General features: G+C 40.5%; 1 protein-coding gene across 9 annotated transcripts in view; it reads left to right on the forward strand.

Moving 5' to 3' along the window:
• The window catches only part of KIF1B (kinesin family member 1B), a 93,429-nt gene that overhangs the window by 65,238 nt on the left and 11,443 nt on the right, over nucleotides 1–16,748 (forward strand). For all 9 annotated transcript variants that reach the window (XM_061347959.1, XM_061347962.1, XM_061347961.1 and 6 more), the window contains 12 exons: nucleotides 2,669–2,787; nucleotides 4,537–4,622; nucleotides 4,757–4,886; nucleotides 5,242–5,401; nucleotides 5,953–6,043; nucleotides 6,537–6,655; nucleotides 7,574–7,629; nucleotides 10,242–10,350; nucleotides 10,939–11,005; nucleotides 12,189–12,273; nucleotides 12,528–12,633; nucleotides 16,542–16,656. In XM_061347959.1, coding sequence (XP_061203943.1) covers nucleotides 2,669–2,787; nucleotides 4,537–4,622; nucleotides 4,757–4,886; nucleotides 5,242–5,401; nucleotides 5,953–6,043; nucleotides 6,537–6,655; nucleotides 7,574–7,629; nucleotides 10,242–10,350; nucleotides 10,939–11,005; nucleotides 12,189–12,273; nucleotides 12,528–12,633; nucleotides 16,542–16,656 — 1,243 coding nt within the window. The remainder of the gene's footprint in view (nucleotides 1–2,668; nucleotides 2,788–4,536; nucleotides 4,623–4,756; nucleotides 4,887–5,241; nucleotides 5,402–5,952; nucleotides 6,044–6,536; nucleotides 6,656–7,573; nucleotides 7,630–10,241; nucleotides 10,351–10,938; nucleotides 11,006–12,188; nucleotides 12,274–12,527; nucleotides 12,634–16,541; nucleotides 16,657–16,748) is intronic.

Raw genomic sequence — 16,748 nt, forward strand, 5'->3', positions numbered from 1 at the left:
AATACAGCTCCCCCTCTTTCAGTCTGCTGGGCTAAGGTGCAGGGCGACACTCGCAGATAGGATGCTGGGGGAGTGAGAGTGCTCCCAGATGTGGGAAGAGGAGGAGGAGAGCCTTAACATTTCATCCACTCCTAACTTGGTACTGTCTTGTGATGAAGCAGATGGAATGGCATGGGAAGGCAGGATTGCTGCATAAACCAGTTCTTTTCTCTGTACAGTAAATGTGCTCTTCTCTCCATTCTACAGAAGAGATCCAGCATTATCAGCAGCAAACAGGAGGCTTAAAACTTTTTGCATGATTTGCTTTTCTTTCTCTAAGTTAAACAGATTCCAGGTGACTGGATGGAGGGAAGTTAAGGAAGATGAGAAGTACTGTATTTTTCATTTGCGATGGTCATTGAACTGAGGTGACAATTGGATCTGCTCACAAAGCTGAATCTTCTGGCTGTCACGTGTTGAACAGCAGCTTTTGAACTTTAGCCATGCAAATAAATACCTGTTTTCATTTTTCATGCAGTTAATGCTTTCCACCAGTTTGGCTTTGAAGTAGGAATACTTCTGTAATGACTGCCTCTTTTAGTTACTGAAGCTGTCACATACATATCAGTGCAAAGCTACGTGGATCCCTTTCTCTTGGGGAAAAATCTCCGTTCTCCCTAGCTTGAAATGTGGTTTGCAAGCTGCGTTGTTTTCCATGGTGAGCACATGACTCCATACCTTCCTGAGCTCCATCCCTGGTCCAGTCCAAGTGAACGATCCCCATCTGTTAGTGTGAGGGACTGTTTTCTATCTGGTGGGATGCTGCTTTCTCAAAGAGCAGCCCCTGCAATTGCAAAGTTAAAAATGGAAATTTTTTTTTTTAGAGGAAAAAAGGAAAATATATTAAACATTCAATTTTGTTACTTGAAATTTAGTCTCTTCTCCTTCCCTTCCCCTGCTTTATCGGTGCTTCCCTCACTTTGGAGCAGACTGAAGAGGAATTAGATCCTAATCATAGTCAAGTGTTATGTTGCAGTTGTTCTTTTGTTGTTGTTGATATATGGTTTTGTTCATTTTTTGTTGTTTTGCTACTTTTAGAGCCTTATTAATCATTCTCTTCTCTATTGCATTTTGTCACCACTTTGGTTTTTAGTAGCATTATTTTTGTCCCTTTAGTTCACAACTGACACCTGTTTGACTACCTTGTCATTTCAAGAGAATTCATTCATTTGGGGAGCGGGCATGTGAAACCAAGGAGAAACACTCACCTTTTCTAGCTCTGGTCCTTAGCTGTGTGTCACAAGGAATTGAGTTTGAATCAGTCTTGCTGTGTTCACAGAACAAATTCCATAGCTGATGTGTCCAGACAGGGGCAGTGAACATCTTTATTTCTCTCCCAGTCCTCTTGTGTCATGCAGGACTTTCCCCTCTGAATATTAAACAGTAACAGTTATAAATCTGAGTAATTAACTATACTTAATAATAAAGACTAATAAAAAGGACTGCAAGAAGGAAACCTTAAACAAATGACTGGTGTTTAGTGTAACTTAATATGCATAAATTCCTTAATTCTTAGTCACTTTAAATGTAATGATTGGTGAAACTCTTGGTTAAACTTCTATGCATGTCAGTACTCTTCTGAACTCTGAAACAGCTCCCTTAAATCAAGCCTTTCATTTGTTCCCCTTGTTGAGAGCCATTCTGTACTTGACTCACTGGGCTTCTCAGCATCTGAAGTTATCACACTGCAGTGTGGTGGTCTAAGAAGTCTTGCAATTCATTGCAGAAGTTAAAGAGCTTCATAACATTAGTCTAACTTTTAATTAAAGATCTGTACAATAAAACTTGTTAACTTATTGTTCCAAACCAGACCCTGCTTGATTATAACTTCAAAGGGTAGTGTTATGGCAGGATTGTCCAGTACTGGGCCTAAATGCTGCTTTTCCTATTGTAAATTGTCATTTCTAAGTTACTGCTTGAGAATTCTGTTGTGTTGCTTGGGGTTTTTTTTTTATAAAAAAGGAAATAAATATAATACTCCTCAGATACTTAGCTATGAAGACCATCAGTCTTCCACTGTCCATACACCCAGTGCATCTTCCAAGAAACCTAAGAGGTGACTCGTGGTTTATTGGAGGTTTTTGATTACTCTCTGTATGGTACACATGAACACAGAGAGACAAAACATTCAGTTAGTCTGTTTTGAATGGTTTTTTTATGTGTTCAGTAAAATATATGAGGCTGTGTGAACACAGTAGATCAATTCCCTTTTAATTTATCACTTCAAACCACTCGTGGGTGGAAAACTCAAACAATTCTTTATAATCAGTAGCTCCTTAGACTTTTGTCATCTTGCTAACAGCTCCATTTACAACTGTGGTGCATCTAAAATTACCTTCTTTAAAGCCATCATCTTCAATTGTGTCCTTCATATGTTCTGTAACTCACTAATATAAGCCCTGTGTCTCCAGTATACTCTGATTTAGAGCATTTTGTGGCTTCACTTAGTTTTGACACTGTTGCAGAGCCCTGTGTGGACCATATGGAGACATGGCCACAATGCAGGTCTAATAGGTGGAGTAAAGTATGCTGAAGATTTGAATGTCCCATTAGCCAACCAAATACTGCAGGCTGGTTTTGCAGATGTTTGCCTAATGCTGTTTGTGTTTTCTTTCCTTCCTATTACCAGAGCATTTGTATACTTGAGCAATCTGCTGTACCCGGTGCCTCTTATACACAGAGTAGCTGTTGTTAGTGAGAAGGGAGAAGTACGAGGATTTCTGCGAGTAGCAGTGCAAGCTATAGCAGGTGAGATTTATGTTGAGCTTTATGTTGCACCTCTCTGGTATGCTATGAATAGCTGCAGCTTCACAAAATGGGCAAACAAATAAAACCTCTCTTTTCTATACTCAAACCTGAATAATTTTAGTGTTGTGAAGAACAATTGTTCTTTATTATGAACTTGCTTTTGATTTTTTTCCATCGGACCAAGCATGAATAAATCTGGAAAGAGATCAGAAGCTTTTAAGATGATGGTGTTGACCTCTGAAGTTTATATCTGGGAATTAATGTAGCACTACTTTTGAAGACAGTGAAAAGGCTGACTACTGTCAGTAAGTCTAAAAGCTAAAAACCGAGTGGAGGTTTTATTTCTGGCCTGCAGTATGAGCATAGTATAAAGAGAAATCAGCAGCAGTTTTCCATTTCATTGCCTCACTAAAATGCGTTGGGACTTAGAAGCTGCTTTAACATACTGTTTAATCACCAAGAATTACCAGCTTTTCAGAAGAGAAGGGTGGATCCATGGGGATGGTAACTGCTTCATCCAGCTTTGAACTGCTGTTGTATGTGTGCCAGAGCTTAACTGTAGTCTACTAGTCAGTGGCTAATAGACTTTTTCAGTATGAGGTGAGCTAGCTGAGTTTTACTGCTGGTAGTTAGCTATGTCGTGTCCATGCTGGTGAGAGCACAGATGCTTCCCCTAATTTGTCCTTTCTAGCAGTGCCTACTGCCAGTATTTCTGTATTCTTTAGGTAGGGTAACCCTGGAAGTTTCGCTCTCCATGGGAACCTGTAATGAAACCTCAGACTCTGAAGAAGTGTACGAATCACTCTGGCAGGGACTAAACCAGCAAGTGAAATAAAATCTATTTAATGGGTACAAAAGTCCCATTTCTAGTTTGGTTTGGTCTCCTTAGCGCTGACCAAATATTTCCAAATAAATATTCTGTTTATCCACCCATATTAATAGATTACACCATGCCTTTTTCAAGGCCAGGTTGGACAAGGCCTTGGGTGATATGGTTTAGAGCGAGGTGTCCCTGCCCATGGCAGGGGGGTTGGAACTTGATGATCTTAAGGTCCTTTCCAACCCTAACTGTTCTATGATTCTAATAGAAATTTAACTGGGGGCATCTTCTGAAAGAAGGCCATGGCATTATTTGGTCTCTAAGCAAAGCTTTGGAATACATTCTGAATCATGGGATTTCTCCTGCAAGCATGTATTTACTGTGGAAAAAATACCTGGTGTTTAAGCAGGCCTTGTTGTTCCTCTCCACAAAGAGGAGGAGGTTAGATGGACAGACTAAACAGAGAGGACCACCATTCAGACTTACAAGCATGCACTGATAACACTTGCTAGTATTACTGCTTAGTTTATGGCTACAGAATTTTAGATGGCAGTTTAAATCAAAGTAAGTATCCACTTTCATGTTGGTCATTGCATTATGGGATGTTAATTTACCTCAGGTATAATAATCAGAAGTAAATAAATAATCAAATTCAGTATAAAGTTGTTTTGCATTTGAAATTCTTTAAAGTTAAGTATATTCATGATGCATCTTCACAGCTTGTCTTGTTTTCCCACACTTGAGTTGATGGTGGACAGATTTCTGCTGTGATTCTTTCCAGCACTTACTCTAATCTGATGTTGCCTGACTGGAACGAGGCCTCTTCTGCTTTATGGACTGGTTTCCATTGTAATCAGAGTTTCTATGTAGATAACCCTGAGGGTTTTTCCCTCTCCTCCCATCATTGTTGTTTCCTTTCTGTTTTTTAGCTGACGAAGAAGCCCCAGATTATGGATCTGGCATTCGACAGTCTGGCACAGCTAAAATCTCATTTGACAATGAGTATTTTGATAAGGTAAGAAGTCTTAAAACTGAGTTAGGTTTCCTTGAGTGCAGTAGTTTGTGCTTCTAAATAAAGAATAAGTATTGTGGGGGAAGAAAGGGATGTCAGAACCAGTCTGTTACATGCCACGTCATTTAATGTTTCAGAGTGATTTTTCTTCAGTTGCAATGACTCGCTCTGGGCTGTCATTGGAAGAATTAAGAATTGTGGAAGGGCAAGGACAGAATTCAGAGGTTACAACTCCTCCAGAGGAGATCAACAGAATGAATGAGCTGGGTAAGCAAGAAATATACAGTAGTTTTGGAGAACTGAAGGTTAATCTGGGACACTTCAGTCAGTGATAGGAAAGGGTTCTGAGTGTCCTTCAAGAATACAATAGATAGGGAGAGATGTAACTGATGGGTTGCATGTGGTACATGCTGAAGTTACTCCACTGAAGAACACTTGAAATGCACAAAAACCGTTCCCAGATGTTTAGATCTTTTGATTATGAGCAAATATTTTGGGCTTAAAGAAAAAAGTGTGACGGGACTAAACTGGTCCTGAAGGAATATTTTAAGAAAAGAAAGGGCAGAGTGGGAGGAGAAGAAGAAAAAAGTGGTTTCATGTGGGATATTTGTGTCTCCCTAAGACTTGAAGTCAGCCACTCTGGATGGGAAGATGACTATGGAAGGATTCACTGAGGAAATTGGTGATCACTTGAAACTGGGCAGTGTGTTTACCTTCCGTGTGACAGTGCTGCAGGCCAGCGGCATCCTTCCTGAATACGCAGATATTTTTTGCCAGTTCAAGTAAGAATTTGTCCTTATTTACACTACCAAGTAACAGTTTGATAGTGCAAATAACAGTGGGCAATGAGGGTCTGATGGAGAGCTTTTTGCATTGCTAGCAGGGTGGTATGGAGGAGAAAAACACCTTGTCAGTTACTTTTCCTGTATGAGCTTTGTGTTAGGATGGTGTTAGGGAATAAGGGTTTGCAGAAGGGAATTGAGTCAGAGTGGACTCTGCAGAGACTAGCTGTAGATATGTTATGTTTTTGCTTTGTAATGGCTTTTAAAGTGGTATTTGTGCACATGCTCAACTGGAATAATAGCTGTAAGGTCCTCGAGTAACTCAGTAGCTCTTAAGTAAGTGTGTTTTGGCTTAGTCCCTAATGAAAGGGGATGAAAATTAGCAGTAATGGACACAAAACAAGCACAGGAATGTGGTCTCAACTGTTTGGAAAGTCCTAGCAGAAAAAATACGTATTTCTTTTCAGTGTAGGGTTCACAGCACAGCAGTCTTCACTAAATGCTTCTGTGGAGGTTTATTGTTGGGTTTTTATTTGTTTGGTTTTTTAAAGCTTTCTACATCGCCACGATGAAGCTTTCTCAACAGAACCCCTCAAAAACAATGGTCGAGGGACTCCCCTTGGGTTTTACCATGTTCAGAATGTAAGTAAAACTTCACGTGAATAATAAGTGGCTGTTTTAACACTGGGACTTGATTGTATTTTGATTATAATCATGAGAGGTGTATGGGAAAAGGGGGAAAGGGGAATATTAAGAACAAACAGCAGGAGGAGTGATCAGGTGGATGATATAATCCCCAGTGGAGAAAGAAGAAAATACAGAATGATTATATGTGGCAGACATAACTCTCCTGTTTCACCTCTACTTCCTGCGTTTGAATTCTGTGTTTGCTTCACAGGATGCTCAATGAAAGCAATTTAGAATTCAGGAAATAAAATCTGTGTGAATAGCAATGCTTATGATCTCAGATGAGCTGAATATATCTATTTTTATGAACTGTGTAATACTTTGGTTATGTGTAGCCTGATATTGAGGCTTTCATTTTCTCCTTTATCAGAGAGTAGAATTAATGCGTAAACCAAAAAGGAATTTCCTCTTTGTATGTCTCATTTTCTTTCCTTACTCTTCCTCCTAGATTGCTGTGGAAGTGACGGAATCATTTGTGGAGTACATCAAAACCAAGCCTATTGTGTTTGAAGTCTTTGGGCATTATCAGCAGCATCCTCTCCATCTGCAGGGACAGGATCTCAACAGGTATTGTTCACTATTCTGGCATAAAGGCTGTTAGTGATCATGCTCAGGTTAGCTTTGCAGTGTGGGCAGTACTCTTCCATACTGCTGAAGTTACATAGGCACACCCTCACAAATAGGATTCCTGAGTGAGGTGGTAAGAGAGCTGGAACCAGCCTATTTACCCAGTGTAGTATGTGTTGTTAGTGATTGATGGAACTGTTCTGCCAGCTCAAACATGAAAAGCTGTTTTGCCAATACAGCTGTATCCACCCTGCACTTTGAGGGTGGAATATTGTACTCAGAACTAGAGTGGTGATCTCAGCGAGTTCTGGTAAACCTTAACAGTGCTCCAAGACACAGTGTACTCTCAGGGCAAGTGGCCCGATGCATAAATGTCAAGTAACAAAAGAGGAGAAACAGACATGATGGAGGGGAAAGGATTCTCAGCCTCTTGACATCCTAGTGTCAAAGTTGCTGAATTTTTGGAATGAGAAAAGGACCCCTAGTGTCTTAAGTCCTCAAAGTTTTAAGAGAAGAGCCTGAGGAAGCAGGTGCTGATTTTAAAAGGAAATGCCAGCTGAGTCTTGTCCTTTCCGTTAAGTTTTTTCGGAGATGTCTGTTACCTGCTTAAATTTTCAGTTCAGAATATGGGTAAAGTGGTTGGAAATTGTAAGTAATTTTGTATTGACAGCTAGGATTAATTAAGTTAGAATAGAAAAAGGACATAAGTCAGTCTGAGTCATGTGCTGGGTCCACTTGTTTTCCTGGCAGGTGATATTTACCTGTCTTTATGGGATGGTGAGGATATTTTGAAAGACAAAAATGGGTGGAAGGGCTGTACTGGGTGTCTGTGTGTACATAGATGCACATGTGTGTATTTGTATATATTGTTTATGTTTAGCTGCCTCTATATGGATAACTCTTTTCATTTCTCTATAGCCCTCCACAGCCTTCCCGAAGATTCTTCCCTCCCCCTATGCCACTCTCAAAGCCAGGTGAGAACAGTTCTCTAACTGTACATCACATGTCTGCTCCTGAAGGTTGTGGTGTATTCCTAAGCTATTCAGGACACCAAGAAACGTAAGGAGTGAACATTGCAAAGGGCACTGGAGCTATCTTTGCTGGGTGTCTTCCCTTTTACGTGTTCTTTTCAAGCTCCTCTTGCAGGAAGTGCTTCTTGGCTCATTAAAGGGTAGAGTTTCATTCCTGAAGAGTTGACCTTCTTCCATGAGATCTGGCTATGGCTCTTTATGTGCTTACTGAGCACTTGACTGAAGATTTGCTTAGTCATTAGCGGCTTCATCTTTCTGCTCACTAACATTCTTGTGTAGTGGGTCAGCCTTATTGAAATGATCCTTGGTTTTCTTTGCTTATCTGTAATACTGCATGCTGAAGTCTTGTGCCTTTAATTTCATTTCACCTTTTAATTTCCTCCTTCTCCAGCTTTCTCTCACCTGCATATTTCTACCATCCTTTTCTTGTGTGTGTTCCATTCCCTTTGCAGACCATGAAAGAAAAATTGAGTTGATTAGGTATCTTATGTCTGGCTATGTAAACGTGCATGTGCTGAACACGCTATCCGAGCATGCCAACGTGCTTGCATCCTCTGCCGTGGCTGCTTTCCAGGATGGAGCTGACCAGCTGCCACCTTTTCTCTTTCTGCCTGTTCCCAGTTGTCAGAGTGAGCGGGCTCCTAAACGAGATGGTTAGTAGCCAAACTTGATCTATGGTAGATGTAGAAGTAGTTCCACAATGTGCTCCAAAATTCCTTCTTCCTTTACTGTATAGTATTCCTGGGACTAGAAACTGCCATGGTTGTAGTCGTAGAAGGATGGTGCTGTGCTTAAGTTCAGGGCTGTTCTAGAGAGAACCTTACAGAGAGTCTATAAACTCCACTGTGCTAGGCTTCACAGATTTTTCTGTGTCGCTGGATCTGTTCCCTGAAACTTCCCGGATCTTTGGGTTTATTTATGTATTCTGTACATAGTTTTGTGATATTGGGATGAGAGATGCTGTATATGAAAAACCAGCTATCTGTAGAGGAAACCTTCTGCTGTGTTCTGTATAGGTTTGCTTTTTGTTTGTCATCTTCTTTTTGCCACTAACAATGCTGTTCCTCACAATAAAAAAACCCAACCAAGCAAGCAAAGAAACCCAACCCACACACTGGTTATTAACTGTGCCAGAGCAAGTCCATGAGAACTTCTAGAACTGGCTTTCATGTTTAATTGTGTCTTGCTCTTGTCTTCCTCCTGTGGTGCTTTCGAGTTTCTCTGCTCAGCAGTAAACTTGAGTGACTTGTGCATTTGATCCTCTTGCTATCAACGGCAGAGTCCAGCTGTAATGAGTTCATGTGCTGTATGATATGATGGGTATAAGAGAGTGACTACCTTGAGTAATGAATGGGATGAGTAAATGGTAATGCTGAAGCTGCTACCTAGCATGATGGAGTTGTGGTACTGTAAATAACTGATTATAGTAAAATCTGTCTCTCTGAGGAAGCTGCTATTTTACCCAGAAAAGAAGCAGAATTCTTTTTTTATTATTATTATTACTTTTTTGAAGGGACTACACATGCACACAGTCAGGGACCTTTTCCTCACTGGGGTCTGTTCTGCCCTTCCAGTGCATGGGAAATTCAGTCATGGTGGAAGCTGAAGGATACATGGAGTTGTGAAGATAGGAGAACCTAAAGAACACTTGAACAGGGAAGAATGAGGCTTGAGGGTCTAGAAGGGAGAATAATTATTTGGCTTAATAAAAGCAATGAGATTAATATATGAAAGGAGGAAAAAATAGAAAATCAATTGCAGTTACAGAAGTACCTGTGACAATGCACAGGAACTAAGCTTTTAGTATGTTCCCATTTATAAGAACAAGTGAACAGATAAGTCATGTAATGATAGCTAAAAGTTGTGGTGTAAGTGTGTGTGAAGGAATATCAGGTTACTTCTAGGTTTTCAGTTGCCCCATTCAGTTTTTTTACCATGGTTTATCCCTATGTTTGCATGAAAGAAATTAGAAAGGATCTGGCAGGAGTAATGGCTAGTACCAAAACATAAGGAGCTCAGAGACATATGCTGGCAGGATTATGGCTCTGGAATAAGTCTTATTCAGCTTTTTTACATACACATTATCTAAACTGGCACAGGAGTCGAGCACTCTGTAACATGTAGAAGAGAGGACTGAAGCTTTAAGTTCCCGATTTTCTTCCTCCCTCTTTCCTTGTGTTTAGAAGGGGAAATGTACTTCATGGGTGAGTACTGTTGCAGATGAGCAGACCTAAGCAATTCTAAATCACCATTAAGCCAAAAAATAGCTGATGCACATTTGGAAACTTGTTTTTCTGGGGATCTAGGAAGACTGCATATTTCTACAAGTTTTTTGGATACACTTTTGATTCATTATTTAACTTTTTTTCTTTATTAACTCAGATTTAGAAACCAACACTTTGATAAATAATGATTGCTGTAAGCAATATTTTTCATGGAAAAAGATGTGGTCTGCACATGTATGTAGGATGTAGGATCACTGAAATGAGCCCTTGGGTAAGCTTCACTTGTTCAGTCGTTGTAAATACATTTTTTCTTTCATTTCTTTCTTTAAGTGCCAGCTACAAAGCTCAATCCTCTGAGCAAACACAGCTTGGGCCAGAGTGTGAGCAAGTACGATCTCCTCGTGTGGTTTGAGATCAGTGAATTGGAGCCAACAGGAGAGTAAGTCCAGTATTCATCTTTCATGCTTCTTAATGAGTGATTGATGGGAGTTTGATCTTTTATCCTTTGTTCCCCTCACACCAGGCTCATGTTTAGCAATTGTTACCAGGCAGTGGCCTGGCTGGTTTCTAGTTACTGGGTGTGAATTCAGCTGGCATTTATTGCCCCCATTGGAAAGGACTGAAGAGGTAGAATGATCTTTCATGATCCTGTCACTTTGAAAAGCCCCATGTGCATCAGCTGAACAGGTGCTGGGGAAACTTACCCTACTTAGGCCATGAGTTCAGATTCTTTGGGTCACTAGAAACTTTATGCTCCATTTTATGTTCACCTCTGCTACAGAGAAGGGTTTTTCCTGACAGGTCCTTAGGGATTATATTGAAAGCAGGTTCCACAGAGTTAGCCAGAAGTAATGGAAATACAGTGTATGATACTTCTGTATTTCACTGATACAGTGGTGCAGTAGAGTCCAGTCTGGGAGTCAGTAGAAACACTCTTGTTTCTTCAGTTATTATATTGAGGATGCAGAGTAAATTTGCTATGCTAAAGCGTATCTTTCCTGCCTGTTGATTTCACTGTCTCACACAGGTATATTCCTGCTATTGTGGACCACACTGGGGGCCTGCCCTGTCAAGGAACATTCCTGCTTCACCAGGTATTCTTGAACGCTGTAGAACAGCAAGTTTCATCTCTGAGGGGGTTTAGAAGGCTAATGACAATTTTGCATCTTTCATGTCTCTTCTGTCCCACACAGCTGTCTAATGATAGCTGTAGGGTCAGTCATCTTTCAATCTGTAGTTAGCATGTTAGCTTTGGGCTATGAGGAGAATATGTTTGGCCCCGTCTGTTGCTTATCGTTCCACTCATGAAAGATTAAAGCCTTTCAGAAAGCAGGAACCTTTAGGACCAGATTTGTGCCCTCAGAGTTCTCCAACATCTCTAGCAAGGCCACAGAAGGATGACATGGACTCAGCTTTCATTGATCCTTTCTCACTGCATGTGGCTATGAGACAGTTCTGCAAAGTGACCAAGTCTCGGTGCATTTTAAATGCCTCTAATAATCCTTAAGAATAAATTGTCTTCAGCTAGATTCTAAAGATAATCCTAGTTAAATATCGTTTATGGGTTTAGGTTAGGGGTTTTCTACTCTCACATTCTCAGGTCCTTTTCATAAAGTTTACCTGTGATTTGCATTTCTTCTCTGTTTTTTAAATGGTAGGAAAAGTTCTTACAGGCTAGAAATAATGGCCATGTTCTAATAATGTCCTTATTAAAATGAATAAAAATATTAGTTCTATATTTACTAGTGTCTTCATTAGTTACTTGCAGTTCCAACCTTCTTCCCAGCTATCACAGAGTTTTATTGTATTTTGGCTTGTAACAGATACAAGTAACAAAGCAGACGAATGTCTGCATGAGTGGTTGCTTTTTTCTAGTAACTTCTTTTGGTTTATACAGTTGTTTTGGTGTATATACTTTAATATAAGTATATAACCACATGTTAATGAAGTATTCAGGCTTTTTAGGTGGTCAATTCTGATACATCCCAGGGACAACACACATCTTCGAGAGAAGAGCAGCAATTTCAGGACTGTTTTAGGTTAAAAAACTCTACCTTTGTGGAATGAGGAGAGAGAAGTGTTATTTCTATTACATATGAGAATATAATGTTCCTCTTCAGTTAATTGTAGGGCTATGAAGTGCATTGGTGCTTGTTCACAGTTACAGGCTAATTTAAATGATCTTACTTGCTTTGTTTTTGTAGTGTAAGTGCTAAATAGATGATGCTTGTGTGTGTGTGAATACTTAACCAGCTTTTTGGTTTTGAACTCTACCAGGGAATCCAGCGCAGAATCACAGTCACCATTATCCATGAGAAGGGCAGTGAGTTGCACTGGAAAGACGTGCGAGAGCTGGTTGTTGGTGAGTCTGTGGTTTTGCATGTTGCTATGGATGGAAGAAAAAGCACTAATGGTAGCTTGTATCAGATTCTGACATCTTTATGACTGTTGGCTGTGAGAGGAGGCTTTTGAAAAGGATCCAGAGGAAAAACTAAGTTTTGCCATTTCCACCCACATTTGCTTGTTAATCACATAGTCTGTAATGATCCTTGAGAAAACAAAGTCTTTCTGTGTTTAAGATTTAGTTTTAATTGATCCCCCTCCTACCTTTTCCAGGGCGTATAAGAAATAAAGCAGAGGTAGATGAAGCTGCTGTGGATGCTATTCTGTCTTTGAATATTATCTCTGCAAAATACCTGAAGTCCTCTCACAGCTCCAATAGGTAAGTGAATAAAGTGAGCACTCTGGCAGGAAACTAAAATTACTTTGACCTCTGATGCATTGTCACGATGTTGGGAAAGCTGGGAATGTTGCTAATTATTTACTGTAGAATTCCCTAGCCACAGGGTCTAGAAATGGAAAATGAATTTTCCCATATACTCTTGGCTAAGACTGAATTCCACTGGTCTGTGTGGAGGGTTTCTAATGCACTTGAATTACTTCCCATGGATAAGCACCATAAAGGGAGGATGGAAAGGAACAGGTTAAGGGAGTCTCAGAATTTAACCCAGAACTTTTAAACTGACACCAAGGTTTGTTGCTCTAATACAGCGTTGAAGTACAGGGGTGATCTTGGAAGTATACTTAGGAACTGTACGTACCTATATTATTCCTGGAGCAAGCATGTGACATTTTAAGCAAGAGCCATGCTTTGTAAATTAAACTTCATAATTTGTGGATTTATACACATGTATCACAAACTGACAACAGCTCTAATAAGGAGGGGGCTCTTTCCATGTATCTAGCCCCTATCCAAGGGGTTTCCTGCTGCTGTCTCATTAGGTTGCGTTGCTGTATAGATCAGTCAGACCCCACATTGTTTTGCTTCAGTGTCTGCAACAAAGGGCAGGGAAGCGGAATGCTGCATTGCCAGCACAGCCTTTCCCTGCTCTGACATCAGCCAAGTCACTTGACCTCTCCTGGCTCTGTTTAGCTGGTGCAAAGCAGGAATATCTCTGAAATTGAACTCTTGAATGAGGGTTTCTGAAGGGGAGGGGGTTGTTTTGGAGCCCATCTCTGCTGCAGCTGCTGAATGCTGCAGGCAGTATCCTTCTAGGCACCAAAATGGCTTCTTCCCTCTCCATTAGAGGCTCGGACTTTGAAATTCCACTGCAATATTAAAGGTGGAATCAGGATGCTGCTCCTACAGCTGAATGCCTTCCTGCCACCTAGTGTCTGTAAACACAGACAGTGACAGGGATTAGCAGCTACTCTTTACCACCCACAAAGAAGTGGGTATTTTATATTCAGTGTGTTTGAATTAATGGGTCAGTATAACTGGAACATTGCTGGTTTCAAGTCTGATTCTCTTGCATCTGCAGTTGGCAAGCCCTGTACTTCTGTTCTCTCACAATTTCAAGGAATTCCTGTGTAGCTCTAGTTTTCTATTAGATAGACCACTTGGGTGAAGGATGAATGTCAGTGAGATGAAGCTGTTGACCACATCTTACCAAAATGCCAAGGTTTATTTGTGGGATGAGTGTATGGCAGGGTGGCAGAGTGGGACTGAAGCCCCAGTAACAGATTGTGTGCATTTTGTGTTTGCTCATTGTCTGCAGACTTGTTTTCTGGTTGGTGTGGGTTTTTTGTTTAATTGGTTTTAAGTCCGCTTACTCTGTTCCTCTCAGCTGTTGCTTTTCTGTTCTGCTTTTGGCTGGACTAACTGAAGCTCTTTTCGTGTTTTCACAGGCTCTTTCTTGATAAGGATATGCCTAGGTATTTTTTGTTTGCTTGCTTTGTACATAAAGCATTCTATTTTCAGGAAGCTTTATGCCCCATTTGTGTTGCTGCCAATTCCCTTTTAGCTTTTACTAATTTCTGTTAGCATCCTCTTAGCTCTTGCAGAAGTAGTATACCTCCTCCTCCTTTGTGTCTGGGGTTTATTCAGGTGCAATTTAGTGAGGCAAACTTTCCTTCACATGGAAGAGACAGCTTCCTTTGAGTCTTTCTGATTCTCAAAATGTGCTGTCAGAATATAGTCCCTATTTGTAGTCCTTGCTATTTTCTTCCTTTGTTCTGTGTAAAAGAACTAAATTTGGATTTCTTTCCTGTCTCTGACTCTTAATTCTTGCTGTGTTTGAAGTACTAAGTCAAGGCCAGAATGATTGGGTTACTTGAAATTCCAGCTCAGAATTGCATGGAACAAAAAGCAGTGGCTGCCATGTGATTGTCATTCAACCTCTGTTCTTAGGTTGGATTTGCATCTGAAATTTAACCATGTGGCTGCTATTTCTTAGTTTACCAGTTGGCAGAGAAGCGAGACATGTAGTAGTAGCCGCTCAGACTGCATCCCTTTTTCACCTTCCAAATTGGGTCAGAGCCAAGCATTCTGGCTGCACAAGCTGGGGCAATTTGCACTCTTTCCATGTTCTGCCTCTTTGAAAAAGAGAAGACTTCATCTTCAGTGCTCTCAATTCACCACGAATGCTAAAAACCACCTAAAAATCAGTTCTAACTATACAGTGGGGCCTTTAACCTGCTTCTCCTGTTTTCCATGCTTTGCTTGTTCTGTGTTACATTTTTCCCCCTGTGCTATTGACTGTGCTAAAAGAAGTTTGCTCACTTCTGTTTGGTGCCTCCCTCTACAACTATTCTAGCAAGTTCTGGTTTGGATAGGCAAGACTGTGTGTTTAACTTTCTGGCTAGACAAAACCCAGTGGAGTGATTGTCTTGACTTCAGTTTGAGCTTTATCCAGAAAGCATCATTTTGCTGAAGAGGGGCATTTAGTTCTGCACTGATGAACTTTTACACCTGTATCCTCTCCTTATGATGGGGAGTCATGTTTGGCAATGGCGCAGAGCTCATTCAGGGGTGAGGTGCACTGACTTTACCATCTGACTAAACCATCAGGTTTTACTGCTGTTGCTTCCAACCATGTAGTAAATCTGGAGCTTGCTAAATGTTTAAAAGATTGCTCTTAGAACTAAGACACAATGGAAGATGAAAACACAGGAACTCAGCACAGGTTTGTAAAGGGCCAGAGGACAACCTGTGGTGTTTGCCTAATCTAACCTAAATAAGGATGATTATATTATAGTGCCTTTAAGGTTACCACTTACTTAGCCTTTAGAATATGCTTCTGTGTAGCATTTTTAATAGAAGCAGGACATGTAGAAGTGGTTTCTGCTTCTAATACAAACTGTATTTAGCAGTATTCTCAAATGATATTACTTGACTGCACAGTTCATGGTGTCTCAATGCAGTGGCTGAGAATTGTGTAATTTGTATCAGGAAAAGGGAATTTTTGGAGGCTCTGAGATCAGAACTCTTTGTTTCTGATACGTCTGCTCTTGTGCTGCTGCTTATTTCTTTGTGATTTGGCTTTTGTTATTTCTTTCTTCCACTGCCTCCCTGCTTTTTGTCATTTGTCTCTTGTTTTGTTTTTGTTGGCCTTGGGCATTAGTAGAAAAGCTCTTCAGAGGTAGAACTTGTTTTAAAGAAATACTATCATAAAGCACTTTCTTGCTTTTAGTATCACATCATTTGGACTTGGAATGGGATGGAAAACAGTGGCAAGGGGATTTGGGAGGGAAATTACATGGAAGTGATGAAGAATTCTTTTTCTGTTACCAGTGTAGAGAAGCAGGCTGTATTCCTGAGTAAGGGTATAGGGCTTCTTTCAAAGGAACCTACATGGAGTCAGTCTCTACCGGCGAGAAAGGAGAAAGCTCATTTCGCATAGCCCCTGTTAGGAGGTGACTGTAGATCTGAAGATTTAGCTTTCCTGTGTATGATGCTTTTACTTGTGACTTGAACAGATGAACTTCCCTGATTGCTGGGGCAGAACTGTGGGAACCTTCAGCTCCTTCCTTTCAACTGCAAAAGTTTGTGTTAGATCTGGAAGTTTTAATTAAATCTAGTAGGGACATAGAAAGAAATCTTTATCTATTGCTCGATTATAGGACTTAACCCTACCTGTCAGTCATTCTGATTTGAGGTAGAGGTAAGTTATCTTGGGAAAGAAAAGGTCTTTGCTTCAATTATTTGTTATCTGAGCCACTGAGAGTCGTCATAGTGGATGATGTCAAAGATGAGATGTTTACACTGATAAGAGGGATGAGATGCTTTGCACTGATCAGAGGGATGCAGAGGAACTCTTGCTATTGAGCTTTTACTGTGTGTTTTTCCAGGACTTTCTATCGGTTTGAAGCAGTTTGGGATAGCTCCTTGCATAACTCCCTTCTCCTCAACCGAGTGACACCATATGGAGAGAAGATATATATGACCCTTTCTGCTTACCTGGAGGTTAGAGATCTGTGCCTTCCTTTCTGCTTGTGACTCAAGTATAACATTGAGACAGCAGGCAGTGTGTACCTGAGATAAATACTGACTGGTCT

The sequence above is a fragment of the Neopsephotus bourkii genome, unplaced genomic scaffold, assembly GCF_033783945.1.
Source record: "Neopsephotus bourkii isolate Nb327-2 ecotype Australia unplaced genomic scaffold, CSIRO-AGI_Nbou_v1 NB_333, whole genome shotgun sequence".
NCBI lineage: Eukaryota > Metazoa > Chordata > Aves > Psittaciformes > Psittacidae > Neopsephotus > Neopsephotus bourkii.